The 16174-nt window shown below is 51.0% G+C and overlaps 1 protein-coding gene across 1 annotated transcript in view; it reads left to right on the top strand.

The window, feature by feature from the left end:
* WDR70 (WD repeat domain 70) overlaps positions 1 to 16174 on the top strand; it is a 136925-nt gene that overhangs the window by 111629 nt on the left and 9122 nt on the right. Inside the window, exons 13-14 of the mRNA XM_060190966.1 lie at positions 12856 to 12956; positions 14843 to 14922. Coding sequence (XP_060046949.1) covers positions 12856 to 12956; positions 14843 to 14922 — 181 coding nt within the window. The remainder of the gene's footprint in view (positions 1 to 12855; positions 12957 to 14842; positions 14923 to 16174) is intronic.

The raw sequence follows: 16174 nt of genomic DNA on the forward strand, positions 1-16174 counted from the left end.
CTAGTATAAATCAGGGGACATGGCTTAGACCATTGTACTAGTGTGTTACTATTTTGGACTCTGGCACAAAACTGCATAAAATAAAGTTGTTTGGGGCAGGTATGAAAGCTGGTACCTCTTTATCTGAGTTGTTTTTAACAATAATTAGAATTATATAGTAGGCATTCCCTTAGATAAGGAGGGAAAGTATGAAAAGAAGAATATAAAAATTTTTAAAAATTCTTTTTTAACTTGGAATATTTTCTCCAAGAAAAGACCTTTATTTACTTCATTTCGATATGTGAACTTCTGAAGAGAAATTGAGGTCACATGAATTTTTCTTATTTTGTAGGACCTGATTCTTCATAAATAAATTTTTCGATGAGAACTATGTCAGATTGTGGTCCAGGAGGTGGCTTAGTGATAAAGCTTTGGACTCTCAAGCATGAGGTCCTGAGTTTGATCCCCGGCAGCACATATGCCAGAGTGATGTCTGGTTCTTTCTTTCTCCTATCTTTCTCATGAATAAATAACTAAGAGCCGGATGGTGGCACACCTGATTGAGTGCACACGTTACAATGCCCAAGGACCCAGGCTCGAGCTCCTGGCCCCAACTGCGGGGAAGCTTTGTGAGTGGTGAAGCAGTGTTGCAGGTGTCTCTCTGTCTCTCTCCCCCCCACTCTCTGTTACCCCTCTTCCCTTCCAATTTCTGGCTGTCTCTATTCAATAAAGATAATTTAAAAAAATTTAAAAATATAACAAAAACAAATAAATAAATGAAATCTTAAAAAAAAAGAACTATGCCAGATTAACTTTTTGTCTTTTAATTCTTTTATTTTATTTTATTTTATTTATTTATTAATGAGAAAGACAGGAGGAGAGAGAGAAAGAACCAGACATCACTCTGGTACATGTGCTGCCAGGGATTGAACTCTGGACCTCGTGCTTGAGAGTCAAGTTCCTTAGCCACTGCACCACCTCCCGGGCCACTGTCTTTTAATTCTAACAGCATATATTAAGTTGAAACCACCAGCAGATATAAAGACAATTAAGATAGTAAATTTCATGTCTAATCACATCACTGATTATTTCCTGATACAATATTCAAATGAATAAAATTTGGTATCTAAGAAAATTTTCATTAACTTATAAGTTCAAAGTATTACCATTTTCATTTCACACCAAATATTCGATATTCTAAATTCTAAGAGAGTGAAGAGAAAAGATAAGTGGATATAGAGGGGCCATGAATAGTAGGCCCTGTGTTTCTCTGACTTTCTGAGTGTAAGAGACTTGCTGACTATTGAGACTATGGCCGTAGTCCCTTGTTGTACGGCAGTGTGGGGGCGTAGGCGGGGGGGGGTGGAGTTGAAAGATTCTTTGAATTAATTGATATTCCAGAAGTTTTCGGAATTGGCTTTGGATTAAATCTTTGTTCTTCCATTCAAATATAGATCTATTTCGTCTAGGGGTTTTCAAACAAAAGAATGAAGCTCTGCGTGTGAAAGCTTGTCTCTGAAGGAGTTGAGGAAGTCATCTATTTTTCCGTCTTGTACTGGGAATAGAACAATCATCTGTCCTACTATTAGAAAGCGCAGCACAACAACCTCTTTAAAACTTATCTAGAAATAAAGGCGTCAAGCAGTGTCTTTGCCCATTTAGAATCGTACCAGGGACAGTACACAGAGCTAGCAACCATGAAAACGCTGACTGAAAATAAACTTGAAAGGAGGATTATATTTGGCACTTATCTGCCTTCTAAAATGTAGTTAAACCTTCTTAATGTGAAGCACAAGGAGATGGAAAAAGTAGGCTTTGAATTAACTCGCTTTCCGTTATCTGATTTTTATTAGGGAGGCCAGGCAGCTGGTTGGCGAGGGAGCGCCAGTTGCTTTGCGTCTTGTATGATTTTGAATAAAGTGATGTCAGCTCTGTGAAATTGACTCTAATTCACATTTCTTTAAATTAAGGTAGTGTTGTTTTTCAGAACTGTTTATGTTTGAGGGGTTGTTTCACATTTCCTCACAACCTGTGTGATCACTCCCCACCTACCACCAAAGTGCTACTGTCCCTCCTCCAAAGACCTCTGGTCTCCCTGTGCCTTTGGGAATCTCAGATCTGCAGTCACAGACCAAGGGCTTGCTTAATGTTTGACCCTATCAGCCCCTGCTTCCTTCCTTTCTCTTTTTTAACTTTGTTTATTGGGTAGAGACAGAGAGAAACCGAGAAAGAAAGGAGAGATAGGGAGAGAGAAAGATGCCTGCGGCACCGCTTTGCCACTTACGAAGCTTCCCCCTGCCTGCAGGTGGGGATGGGGCTTGAACCTGTGTCTTGGTGCATGGTAACTGTGTGCTTTACCAGGTGCTCTACCATCTAGCCCCCTTGCTTCCCTCCCCTCTCCTCTTCTCCTATCTTTCTTTCTCTCCCTTTCCCTCTCTCTCAATTTCATTTAAATAACTTTTTAAATTTATTTATTTTTACTAGGACAGAGAGAAATTGCGAGGGGGAGAGGGGTAAAGAGGGAGAGAAAAATTTATTAGCTATACCTTCTCATTGACCATTTAATCACTCTATAGTATTCCACCTTGCCAGTTACTACTTTGTTTTTTTGCAAGCCAGTCCTACCTGATGTGAGGACACTGTATCCTGCCTCTTTTCTGTGTCATTGGCTCAGAACACCTTGCTCTCTAGCCTTTTATTCAAAGTCTGTCGTCGTCTCTATTTTGGATGTAAGTTTCTTGTAGGTGTAGAATTAATGGGTCCAGTTTCACTTTTTGTTTGTTTGTTTGTTTGTTTGTTTCAACCCACCCAACCACTGTGAGTCTTTTTATTGGTGAGTTTAGGTGATTCATATTTAGGGTTGTTATAAGAATCTGTGGTTCAAACCCCCACACCAACAAGCCAGAGTTGAGCAGTGCTGCTTTCTCCTCCTCCCCCTCATTCTCCCTCTCATTCTTTCTCTGTATCTCTCACCAGAATTAAAAGCAAATGTATGGTGTGTGTTTAAAAAATCAATTGAGTCAGCATTGTTTGAACCCTGTACCTCTGCTTAGAACACCTCCCTTCAAGCCTCAGTCTCTTTGATGAAGCATTCTTTGAGTTCCTTTAATCAGTTTATTTTTTAACCTTGAACCTGCCTCTAAGGATGTTGAGTGTATATGATTTCTGTAAGTGCCCTTGTGCTGTAGTTCCTAAATTCTTTCTCTGATAATCCCTCTGGACCTGCATCTTTCTGACTTTGTACAATGACCCACTTTCTGCCTGAGTGTCCCTGACACTGGGTTTGCCTTCTGTTGTGTGTGTGTGTGTGTGTTTGCCCTTTTAGCTTGGCTTGTGTTGTTGTGTTGTAGGTGGTGCTATGGCTATAGTGCTGGGTTTGTTCCTTGTTTATGAGTTGTTACAGATGAAATGTGCTGGAAAAGTTATGTGCCAATATGGTGTCTGGCACTGCTGTCCTCATGCTTGGGATGTACAAGGCCCACCAGGAAAACCGTCTGTCTGCTGACCTGCATCCTGCCTTTGCCAGACTGCCGGATGCAAGCTGACCCCTGAGAGCTGAGCAGGGCAGCAAATCACTTTCTCAGCCTGTGAGCCTGTGACGAGTTTCACTCTAGGGGCTCACCCCTGAGAGGGCGGTGAAGCTTCTCAGGCCATCTCTTCATGACTCAGCTTGCCTGAGCTTGGGGTTTCTGTAGGTCCTCACGTACAACTTGGGCTTTGGTTCCCATGGAGTGTTCCCTGGGGTCAGCCACACACCGTGCTAAAATGATGCCGGCAACTGGCAAGTACTGTGTCTCCATCCCTGAAGTAATTCTCTCCCCTCCTCTACCCTCTGGTCACCTGCAGATAATGACTTTTTACTTCTGGCTACCAGGGTTGGCACTGGGACTTGATTCCTGCATGAGTCTACCGCTCTTGGTGGTTAACTTTTTCCCTCCTCTAGATAGAGGGTGAGAAACAGAGAGACATAAAGGAAGAGAGAGGACAGAGAGAGGAGAGATGCCATAGTACTAGTCTACCACACGGGGTCCTTACGCTGTGCCAGGCAAGCCACCCGCCGGCCCCGATGCTGACACTCCCCTTCCTCCCGACACCCAGCTGTGGCCTGATGGTATGTTGTGGTATTTCACTGCAACAGTGGCTGGGTCAGGGGAAGTTTCCACACCCAGAACCCACCCCATGGCTCTCTGGTAAGCTTTTATAACCAAATGCTTTTTTGTTTTTTCTTTGGTAGAGACGAAATGGATGGGATTCTATTTCTTCTGTGTCTTCCAGAACCAGGAGACCTTTTGCAATTAACATTGGGTCAGAGATAGTTCACTACGTAGGGCATGCACTTTGCCATGTGTGGTCCGGGCTCAGGCCCTGGAATCTCACGGGAAATGCTCTGACTCTGGACGGAGCTCTGATGTGTGGTCTCGGTCTTGCTCTTCTGTCTCAAGGAAGAAATAGCCACTCGTTGCTAAAACCATGGCTTCATGTGGCCTTGCTCTGCAGAAATAAATACTAAAGCAATGATGAGAACACAAAACGGAAACAGTATACATTACAGAAGTTGTGTTTCGGAGGTCTGGCTGCATGTTTGAATGTGCATTTGTACTGTAGGCAAGGAGCAAGGCCACAGGTGCTCATTCAGGCCGCCCGTCCTGACTCCTGTGGTGTGTACACGTGACAGAACCAGGAACAGAAGTAAAGGACTTTGTGTGATCAGCATCAGCGTCACTGGCCCTCAAACACACTCAGCTCATTTCCTTAACAGTGCTTTCCTGAGCCTATCTCCCGCTTGCCTGAGAGCTGTGACTTCCCACTCTGAAAAGCTGACTCGCAGCTGAAGGGTCGGCAGCCTCCCTAGAGAGTTGCTGTGTATCCCTTGCCGTCAGATCTCTCTCTCTCTGCGTGTGTGTGTGTGTGTGCGTGCGCGCGTGCGTGTGTGTGTGTGTGTGTGTGTGTAACTTGCAGCCCCACATTCTTGTCCTTCACTTGAGTCCTCATGGAGTTGGAGAACCGCCGCTGTGTGTCTTCCGACTTCTTGAAAATCATAGTTACAGTTCAGCCTTCTCTTGTCAGAGGGAACCAAGCCTAGCTTCTTTGTGTTTTTACATCATTCTGGTTTATGTTTTCTTGACAGTTTCATGATGGCGAATGCCTTCATCTAGACTCCCTTGTGGTCAAGGCAGGTCCTCCTTGGCTCCATACAGGCAGTCAGGCCACACTCCGGAGCAGAGTGGGTGGCGGTTGGAGATGTGCTGTGCAGCTCTGCGTGCTGTCTGCTTCAGCCTGCTGCAGTCTTCCTGGTGCTCAGCGTGGTCCTTTACCCTCTGCTGCTGTCTCGTATTTTTAGGTTTGAAATATCACAAGTATGTTTCCTTTTAGATTTGATGAATGATAGTACATATTTTATTTTAATTGTCTATTTCTTTAAGACTTAAGATGATCCATTTTCAGACCTTCTAAAAATAACTGTTTTGAGTTTCCTGAAGCAGACAGATTCACTGCGGAGCCTCAAAGTGCTGACTGTTCAAAACTCTGATGAGGAAAGCTTTGTCGAGTGGTGAAGCAGGGCTGCAGGTATCTCTCTGTTTTCCTCTTTATCACTCCCTCCCTGGCTGTCTCTAAATAACTAACTAGCTAAATAAATAAATATAATCTAAAAATAAAATAATCTATTTTTAAACATGTCTCATGAATTGCTGACACTAACAAACATAGCAAGTCACAGGTTTTAAAATGACACAGAAAGTAGATGAATTATCAAGCTGGTTAAACCCAACCTGGTCCTCATTCCATGACTTACGAAGTGTGTGGAAGGCTCTTCATCTCAGCAGAACCCAGGATAAGATCGCTGCCAAGTAAGTCTCACGGGGAAGCCTTCACCACAGGTGCCGGAGACTGATATCCTCTCCTGCGCAGAGACAGCAGTGCAAGGCCGGCCCACGCGGCACCGGTCCTGACGCGGAGCTCTGGGCTGGCGGAGCCTTCCCTGCATGTCTACCTCTGGGTCGCAGCCTGAACACTGCCTGCGGAGACCAGGAGCCCCGTCCTCCTGTAACGAGCAGCGGGTGCAGCAACTGTGCATGAATGTGCATGCAGGACGTGTCTGCTGCGGCAAGGAGGGGTCATCAGAGCTTTTGTGAGATTCAGTGTCAGATTCCCATGGGTGATGCTTACTTCGGAGTGTTGCATGAAATATATCCAAACAGACATCTTCATCAACAGCGTAACAAGCAGAGCAAATTATACTCATGGGAGCCTGTGAGCAGTTTATGAGACGTGTTTAAAAAGGGATGATTTTATTTTCAGATTTTATTTATTTATTTATTTAGAGACAGCCAGAAATCAAGCCAGAAGGGAGTGATAAAGAGGGAGACAGAGAGTCACCTGCAGCCCTGCTTCACCACTCGACAAAACTTTCCTCCTGCAGGTGGGGCTGAGGGCTCGAACCCGGGTTCTTGGACATTGTAACGTGTGTGCTTGACCGGGTATGCCAGCACCTAGCTCCATTTATTGTTTACTCTGGATTTTTTTTCTTTTTCTTTTTTCCAGAGCGCTGCTCAGCTCTGGCTTATGGTGGTGCAGGGGATTGAACCTGGGTCTCGGAGCCTCAGGCATGAGAGTCTCTTCACGTAACCGTTACGCTTTCTGCCCCCGCCCTTTATTGTTAATTCCTTTGTTGCCATTTCTAGTCCTTTGAAGGTGTTCTTTTTTTTTTTTTCCCCCTAAATGGAAACGTTTTTCTCTTTTTCTGCAGAGTCTGGTTTGACTTAAGTGTACTTTATGAAGTAGACGTTGTTGCCGTGAGTGGCAGATCAGGCTAAAGAGTTGACATACCCTGGAGGAGGAGTAGCAGCTCCTTCAGAAAAAGTTGACGGAGAGAACTTGGCTTCATAGGTGCTTGGTAGTGTCCAGAGTGGCCCACTGTTCTTTATATCATGTAGTGAAGACTGGCGCTCCGTGGTCTAACTCTAACTCTCTAGCACTGGACCGCACCCTCTGACGTGCCAGCTGAAGGACTTTGTGTATTGTGGACTTTTTTTGTTTTTTGCCTCCAGGGCTGTTGCTGGGGCTCAGTGCCATCACTATGAATCCACCCGGCGGCCATTTTTTCTATTTTATTGGACAGGACAGAGAGAAACTGAGAGAGGAGGGGGGAGATAGAGAGACAGAGAGACACCTGCAGACCTGCTTCATTCGGGCCTTGAACCGGGATCCTTGTGCAGGTCGCTGCACTTCATCCTGTGTATTTAACCAGGTGCGCCACTGCCTGGACCCTGTCTTGTGGACTTTGCTGTGACAGGTCTCACTTTCTTCCAGTCTGAATTTGGTGATGACTGTTGGTAACAACATTTTCAGCTGTTCTTTCATAATTCTGGTCAGACTTTCACACTTACATGTAGAGAGAGGGAGAGGCTTAGAAGAATTTGTGTCCCAGGATAATGCTAGACCTCCCTCCCTTCCTCCCTCTCTCCCTCCCCTCCTCCTCGGCCTCTTCCTCTCCCTTCCTCCCCCGCCCCTTAATGCTGTGTCTCAGGAAGCGAGTCTGCCCAACACCCTCCCCGAAAGGGCTACATTTAAAAGGGGAGGATTTGTGCCACCTCTTTGCCTGCTTTCCTAAGATGAGTTGTGATTTATGGTTCCTGTACAGTCCATCTGTCAAGACTCCGCTTTCTCTCCATCTCTGTTTGCTTTACAGCCTTGATGAGCCTATCTTATCTAGCCATCGCAGATTGAATGGTCGTATGCATTTGTGCTTTGTTTATTCATATAACAGGAGGAGTCAGGCCCTCCTCTAACTGTTGATAAATGAAGACAGATAAAGGGGTCAGAGTCCAGAGGCTCACCTGAGACAGATATCGGAGGTCAGGCTTCCCCCGCTCGCCCACAGCCTGGCCCCTGTAATGGTGCCCTGCGATTCTAAACAGATCACACACCCTGAACTGGAAGTCACTGGCCTAATACCTCAGCCCTGAGATAGCAGATCTTATCTCTGCAACCCATCCAGTGTTTGTTCTGTCAGCAGCAGCAGCAGCAGCAGCAGCAGCAGCAGCAGCAGCAGCAGCAGCAGCAGCAGCAGCGTGGGGCTAAGTGCTGGGCTTCTGGGACCCACCCTGTTTGCTCCTGCGCAGAAACGGTCACCACGCAGAAGGAGCCAGCCCGCCATCGGCGCTTCCTCTGCCTTCAGAAGCTCTTGTCAGGTAGCAGACTCAGAGCAAGCTGACACTCCGTGTTTTGAATCATATGAAGGAAACGGCATTTAATTTCTGACCCAAGAGACCTTCCGTTTTCTCTGAAAACTTTTTCTCCCGATGAAATTCTTTAGGCCGGTTCGTGATCAGGTACAGGCGTGGTTCCCCTGTTGCCAAGGACGACCACCAAGCTACAGATCCGGGCGGCTGTCTGGTCACCTCGTTCCAGAGCACAGGCTGCAGACAGGCTGATTGTAGTCAGTGCGCTTCCCGAGGGGTCCCGGAGAATTGATTTGATAACCGGGCTCCGGCTGCTTAAGGCATAATCTCCACGTCTGTGCCCCAAGTTCACGGCCGGTGGGGAGCAGCCCTCGGCTTGCTGTGTCTCCCCACAGTAGCCCTCACATCCGTATCCGTGTCAGTAGCTGTTCTCCCTCATCCACGTTGGACTTCCTGCTGGTTTCTGTGTGTGTGTTGGGGGCGGTATTTGGAGCAGGCAGTGAGCAGTAGTTGAGCACACTTCCAGCAAAGCATGGGAACTGCTCCCTCCATGCCGGCCTCCCCTGGAGTTGAGGAAGAAGAAGGGATTATAAGCGCGTGAATTCCCCCTGGCAGTGTGGGGAACATGTCTTTGGTCCTTGTCCCCAAATAAGTCTCTGGGGCAGGTGGGTGCCGAGGTGTGGTCTGCATCGGAGGCCGAAGCTCACTCACCAGGCTTACTCCTGAACCCAGGGAGGGGAGGCCGAGTCCCCTGGCTCCGGCTTGCGGCAGAATGGTCCAGTCTGAGAAATGGACCTACCCTACGACCCTGCAATTCCCCTCCTGGGGATAGATCCTAAGGAACCCAACACACCCATCCAAAAAGATCTGTGTACACATATGTTCTTGGCAGCACAATTTGTAATAGCCAAAACCTGGAAGCAACCCAGGTGTCCAACAACAGATGAGTGGCTGAGCAAGTTGTGGTCTATATACACAATGGAATACTACTCAGCTGTAAAAAATGGTGACTTCACCGTTTTCAGCCGATCTTGGATGGACCTTGAAAAATTCATGTTATGTGAAATAAGTCAGAAACAGAAGGATGAATATGGGATGATCTCACTCTCAGGCAGAAGTTGAAAAACAAGATCAGAAAAAAAAAAACAGAAGTAGAACCTGAAATGGAATTGGCATATCGCACCAAAGTAAAAGACTCTGGGGTGGGTGGGTGGGGAGAATACAGGTCCATGAAGGATGATAAATGACATAGTGGGGGTTGTATTGTTAAATGGGAAACTGGGGGATGTTATGCATGTACAAACTATTGTATTTACTGTTGAATGTAAAACATTAATTCCCCAATAAAGAAATTAAAAAAAGAAAGAAAGAATGGTCCAGTCTGGGGGAAGTGAGACTGACAGGATTATAGTCTGGAATAGTTTGAGGGACTCCTACCCCTTTACCTCCTAGCTCAGTGTCTTATGTGCAGTGCACATTCGTGTGTAAAGTCATTCTTTGTCTGTGAAATAAAGCCTGGGCACGTGGAAATCTAAGAAAGACAAGACAAGAGGAGAAGATTTCTGGCTCCAGCACCTCGCCGTCTTACTCTCCCTTCCTTCTGTCTGCTTTGACCCCATGACTTTAGCCTGGTGTCGGCACACACATGGCCAGCGAGGTACGCTGGAGGGTCCCGGATGGCTGGCCAGGAAGCTGCCTCTGCACAGCCCTGCAAAACTGTGGTGGACTCCTCCACTGACAGGTGGAGGGAAGACTCTTTATTTGGGGGAAAAAGGTTTTCGCTCTCCCCCCCCCCCCCCAGAGTCACCAAGATGCTTGGCCATTCTTTTGTGTTATATGATAGAAACCCAACGTGAAAGAGCCAGATGGAGTTTGGTTGCCAGTGTGGGCAGCTGGGAAGGTCAGGAAGCGGTGTTTCGTCACAGTCATGGTGGGATGTGAGTCGTGAAGGATGCTGGACTCCTCTGACACGCAAAGGAAAGCAGCAAGTGGTGTTTGGGCGTGTGTGCTACAGCCCCAAAACGCTCCCCAGGCTCCCAGCTTTGAGAGTGACACTGATCAACTGAGGAGGGGCGGGCTTTCTTTTCGTCCTGCCATCTGCCCCTTAATATAAACTTACTAAGATTTCTGCTTCTGGCTGAGGTGAGTTTGGAAACAATTTACAATCTCTCGCATTCCTTCTTTCTCCTCGTCTGAAATAGAGCTTTGCGTCATCACACAGATGAGGACACCAGCCCTGAAGCCAGCAGGACGTCCTGTTGGTCCTGTCTCTTCAGGTGCAGGTCCTGAGGCCTTGGGAAGGATCTCCATGCTCGTCAGCCTCAGCTTCTCGCTTTATGAGCTGGGGTGCGAGTCTCATTTTGTGGTGGGTTGGCCTCTCCACCATTCCTCTCACGGGTGTCCCCCTGCCCTCCTTGTTGGTGATTTCACTTAAACCACAAACAAAACTGGACCACTTCCCCCATTGCTTTCTTACTTTAGCTGAGGGATGATTCCAGAACTCTGCCAAGAGCTCCGACACTGCTTGCCTACAGCCCTGGCCTCCTCTTTCTCCTTTGGTGTGTGCAGAGAAGAAGAGTCTCTGTGCGGAGCACGCGCACATCTTGTCATCTTGCCTGCGCTCTTCAACCTGATTATTCTCTCTTGGGCTGTGGCTCCAGCCAGCTCCTTCTGGGACAGGACGTGTCTCCTCTGCATTGCTAGTCACGATGCTAAGTACTAATCATGATGCTGAAAGTTTAGACCTGAGACACAGTGGCAGAAAAGGCCCTACAGTTGCGAGTGTCCTGTAGGCGCCCGGGATGGGGAGGTGAGGACTGGCGCCCGTGTGCCAACTGTACTGTAAACCACCGTTTGGAAAAACGAAGGGGAAGAAGAAAGAACCCGCCTAACGTGACTCCATGCTACAGTGGAGCCCGTCAGAGGTGGCGAGAAGCCATTAGCGGACCCGCACGCTTGGGTGAGAGGAAGATGGCCGTGGGTGCTAAGCCTGCTGCCTCTTCAGGCAGACCCACATCTTGCCCTCTGAGTCTTGGGGTCTGCCGTGAAGACGTCCCCTGGTGCTTGAAGATCTCAGGGCACGATGTCCTTCCCTGCTCCTTCGCCCTGGGTACTCTCTCCCTCCCTGGCGCCTGCGCCCGCCTTGTCAGGCCCCCAGCCACAGACGGAGGGTCCGCTGGGCGGACGGCTGATTGAGTGACCGCTCTGTTGCTGAGTGGCTGCGGCTCACCTGTCTCCGCCCGGCTGTTGTCGAGTGGGGCCGGCATGTGTGTTTGACAAGCCGGCAGCGTGGCAGCTCTGCTTCCTCTCCAGCCCCGCGGCCGGCTGGGGGATTGTTTGGTTTGGCAGGTGGCCAGCTCTCTGCTCTAAGATGCGTCTCCTTGACAGGATGGAGTGTGGAGCTGCATTAGCTGCAGAGTTTACAGGGGTTAGCTAAACACACACAGTAAATATTAATAAACAGAAAAGGCCCACCCACCTTTGGCTTTGAAATCTGTTTCTTCAGGCCATGTTTTGGAATCCCTGTAGTATTTGATTAATAGCAAGTCTTAGGGTAATTGGGCCTTAGTGCCCAAGTCAGAGGCTCAGAGAGCGACATCTCCACAGGAGACGGAACTCTGGGACAACTCTCAGAAGTCTTATCTGCCTTCCCCCTGCACCCCTGTAAAAAGTAGACTCGGTGTCTTGCTCCAAGAGAGCTCAGACCGACAGTGTGTGTGTGTGCGTGCGTGCGTGTGTGCGTGCGTGCGTGCGTGTGTGTGTGTGTGTGTGTCTATCTCAGGGCTCTGGAGGGGCAGGATGGGCACAGGCTGAGGTACAGCTACTCAGGCTTGGTCACAGCAAGCAGTCAGACCTTGGTGTCGGCCTGGGCAGTGGCCTCTCTGGAACATTTACGCCCTGCGCGTCCAGAGAAGCCCGCAGCCCTGGGAGCTGCGTGATGGGCTGTGTGCCTCGGAGCTTGCCAGGCCTGCACTGCTGCTCTTCCCACTGTGCACCCTGCTCACTCGAGGACATGTTGGAGAGCTGGGCGTCGTGGGCTGCAAGCCACACTGTAAGAATCACAGGAGGGAGTCAGGAGGTGGTGCAGCGGGTTAAGCACACATGGCGCAAAGTGCGAGGGCCGGCGTACGGATCCAGGTTCGAGCCCCCGGTTCCCCACCTGCAGGAGGTCGCTTCGCAAATGGTGAAGCAGGTCCGCAGGTGTCTGTCTTTCTTTCCCCCTCACTCTAGCCTACGGCATGGTGCCCCGTGTGCCAGTTCTGCTCCCTTTCTGCCGGTGTATCTCTGACTGGGGGTGGGAGGGAGGCTCGGTGAGATTTGGATCTTTGGGGACTGGAACCAGCACGGCCTCCCCCGCCCCGCCCACCCGCTGTCTGGGGCTGTGCTGTGTGCAAACGCATATGAGCACGAGGTCGGAGTTCTGCCCCTGCGTCTGAGATGCCAGCCAGCCTCGCCTGGATGTGCGGCCGGGGCACCGGGTCGGTGGTCTCTTGGCTGCCAGGAGAGGACGGCTGGGGGAGCACAGAAGCCCCTTCCTGTCCGTGGACGGATGTGATGGTGCGGCCTCGGGACCCAGAGCGCAGAGGGAACGCCCCACAGGCCGCAGGTTGCCGTCAGGGTGCTCAGCTCAGTGCCCGGCAGAGTAGGGCTGAGTCGCTGCATTCTCCCCTGATGCCCAGAACCTCCCTTGCAGAGTGTCGTCCGCTGCCTGTGGCATCCGAAGCTGAACCAGATCATGGTGGGAACCGGAAACGGCTTGGCCAAAGTCTATTACGACCCCAACAAGAGCCAGAGGTGAGTGAGGCTCCCGCACAGCCCGAGAGACGGGTCACGGCAGCCGGGGTGAGCGGGGATGTGTGTACGTGGCCTCTCCTCCCTCGGCGGGTACAGAGCAAGGCCTCCGACACCTGGCGCTGTGCTCGCCAGACAGGATCCGGAGTGACAATTGCCAGGGGGCATGTGGCTCTGTGGCCAAGGGCTGAGCGTGGGGGGAGTCCTGCACACTCTGCCTGCCGCCCAGGCAGGGACAGTAACCACCCAGGCAGGGGCAGTAACCACCCAGGCAGGGGCAGTAACCACCCAGGCAGGGGCAGTAATCACCCAGGCAGGGGCAGTAATCACCCAGGCAGGGGCAGTAACCACCCAGGCAGGGGCAGTAATCACCCAGGCAGGGGCAGTAATCACCCAGGCAGGGGCAGTAACCACCCAGGCAGGGGCAGTAACCACCCAGGCAGGGGCACTAACCACCCAGGCAGGGGCACTAACCACCCAGGCAGGGGCAATAACCACCCAGGCAGGAGGACTAACCACCCAGGCAGGGGCAATAACCACCCAGGCAGGGGCACTAACCACCCAGGCACCTCCCCGCCAGCCCATGCCCACCCGCGGCCCAAACGTCAACGGGCCGTGTGTCTTGGGCATTTGTAGGGAGCCCAGTGGCCCTCCCTTCTTTCCATTTTTCTTGAACGTGCTGGTGGGTATGTGTCTCTGCCCTGAGGAAGCTTGGTTTCTCTCTTAAGGCCCGGTGACTGACTGAGCTGCTCTTCCATGGTGGTGGAAGCCCGCTCTGCCAGTGACTCTCCATGGACTGATCGGGGTTCTCAGGAGTTAGAGGCCGCCCGCCAGAAGTCTCAGGGCTGGGCCTGGAGCCCTGCCCTGCAGAGTCGCACCCTGTGGCACCCCGGGCAGAGTGGATGTTGTCGTTTTGAAGTAAAGAGATTGACAAAGCCCCCGTGTTGCAGGGTGAGAGGAATCTGTTGAGCAGGATGGAGCCAGCTGGTGGCATGCGGTCAGAGGGCGCGGCCCGCGGGCCGAGGGGTTGCTTCTAGGCCCTGGCTGCTCAGTTCTGCTCACGAGACCGGGCGTCCTGCCCACACTCTGAGTTGAGGCTACTCTGTCTTGGGCTGTGGCCCCTTGCTCAGCTCCGGACACGTGTACTGAGCTGCTGCCTGGGGTGTAGGCCACCCGGAAAGCTTTCATCTGGGGCAGAAACTGGATTTTTTTTTTTTTTTTTTTTTGGTTTCCAGGGTTATTGCTGGGCTCAGTGCCTGCACCATGAATCCGCTGCTCCTGGAGGCCATTTTTCCCCCCTTTTGTTGCCCTTGTTGTTGTAGCCTTATTGTAGTTGTTATTGTTGCCATTGCTGTTGTTGTTGGATAGGACAGAGAGAAATGGAGAGAGGAGGGGGAGACAGAGAGGAGGAGAGAAAGATAGACACCTGCAGACCTGCTTCACTGCCTGTGAAGTGACTCCCCTACAGGTGGGGAGCTGGGGGCTCGAACCGGGATCCTTAACGCCGGTCCCTGCGTTTCGCGCCACGTGCGCTTAATCCACTGCGCTACCGCCCGACCCCCAGAAACTAGATTTTTTAACACCCATGACTGTTAGGCTTAACAGAGGTTGGTTAATGTCACTAATACAGTCAGAGCTTAAATTTCCAAGTTGTTTCTATAGATTTTGGAGAGGAGAGAGAAAAGCAAGGATTCTGTTGACCCTCCTACTCAGCGGTGACCGCTGGGAGCTGGACCCTCCGTCATGGGGACCCGTCTGCTGCCGTCCCTTCACAAGCCAGGGCCTTGGCCGGTGGCCGTGCAGCGTGTTCTCGAAAGTCTCGAACGCTCTGGGCAGATTTTGTGTTTCTAAGACCAAGTAACAAAAAGCACGTGTTCTTCCCGCCTCAGGGGAGCCAAGCTGTGCGTGGTCAAGACCCAGCGGAAGGCGAAGCAGGCCGAGACCCTCACGCAGGACTACATCATCACGCGTGAGTCCTTGGCAGCCTGTCTGTCTCCCTCCTACCCCCGGGGCAGCATTGGCCTCAGACTCGAGAGACAGAGGCCCCGAGAGCTCAGACACGCGTTACAGGATCCTCACTGCCGTGGGCAGGACGGCCAGCTGTCCTCTCAGGCCGCCTGCTCGCCATAGAGTCAGGGGTCTTTCCTGGCGCTCTCAGCCCCAACGTGGAAAGCCCGGTCACTCGGTAGCAGTCTTGTAGAGAATAACAGTCCGTCCTGACGGTAGACGAGAACAAGCGAGCTTGGGATCAGGAGACCTGCACCCGTCTGGTCCCCGCCGGCCGGTAGTGGGACGCTGAACAGCTGCCCGACCAGGAGAGCGAGGAGGGGAGGTGGGGGGGTCCTCCGCCCACTCCAGTCCTGTGTCCATGTGCTAGACTGGACCAGAGACACCCAGCTGCTAAGCCAGCCATCTGCGCCACAAGCCCGTCTTTCTAAAAAGCGGGACACAGCTCTTGGGGCAGCCGAAGAGCCTCTTTGACCTGGACGAGAGCGTCGCGGCCACGGTCTCCGCTGCCGGGCGCCTGGGCAGTTGTCACTAGCAGGTGCTGCGGTGGCCTATTGCTGGGGCTCGGTGCCAGCGCTATGAGTCTGCCGCTCCTGTGGCCATCTTTCCATGTTATTGCATAGGACAGAGAGAAATTGAGAGGAAAGGAGAGGCAGAGAGACACCTACAGACCTGCTTCACCGCTTGTGAAGCTTCCTCCCGGCAAGTGGGGAGCTGGGGCTTGAACCGGGATCCTTGCACATTATGATGTGTGTGCACTTAATCAGGTGCGCCACTCCTCCCCCCCACTCCTCATCAATGTCCCCATCTAAAGCCGGGGGGTGGGGGCTGAACTGCCAGGTCTTCCCCCTAGTTGTGTATCTTTGGTAAGACCAGTAGTCAGAATTAAAACAGCAAACCCCTCCATGCTGCCGTGCCATGCTGCCTGTCTGGGCGTGGTGTGGCCCTGGGCCAGGGTGCCCCAGAGAGAGGAGAGACCATGCTGGCAGAGTCTGGAGGCGCTGTGGGCATGATTATGATTTCTCTTTACTTTGGCTTTATCATTTCCCGGTAAGTCCTATTGTATGTCCGCATTTCTTCTCTTGGTTACTCAGAAAAGGGTTTGTCTTTTAAAAGAGCTTTCAGTCTGCGTGTAGGGATCCAGAGAGGGGTGGACAGTGGCACACCCGGCTAAGTGCACATAGTACTGTGCACAAGGACCTGGGTCCAGGCCC

This window comes from Erinaceus europaeus, chromosome 5 (genome assembly GCF_950295315.1).
Source record: "Erinaceus europaeus chromosome 5, mEriEur2.1, whole genome shotgun sequence".
NCBI lineage: Eukaryota > Metazoa > Chordata > Mammalia > Eulipotyphla > Erinaceidae > Erinaceus > Erinaceus europaeus.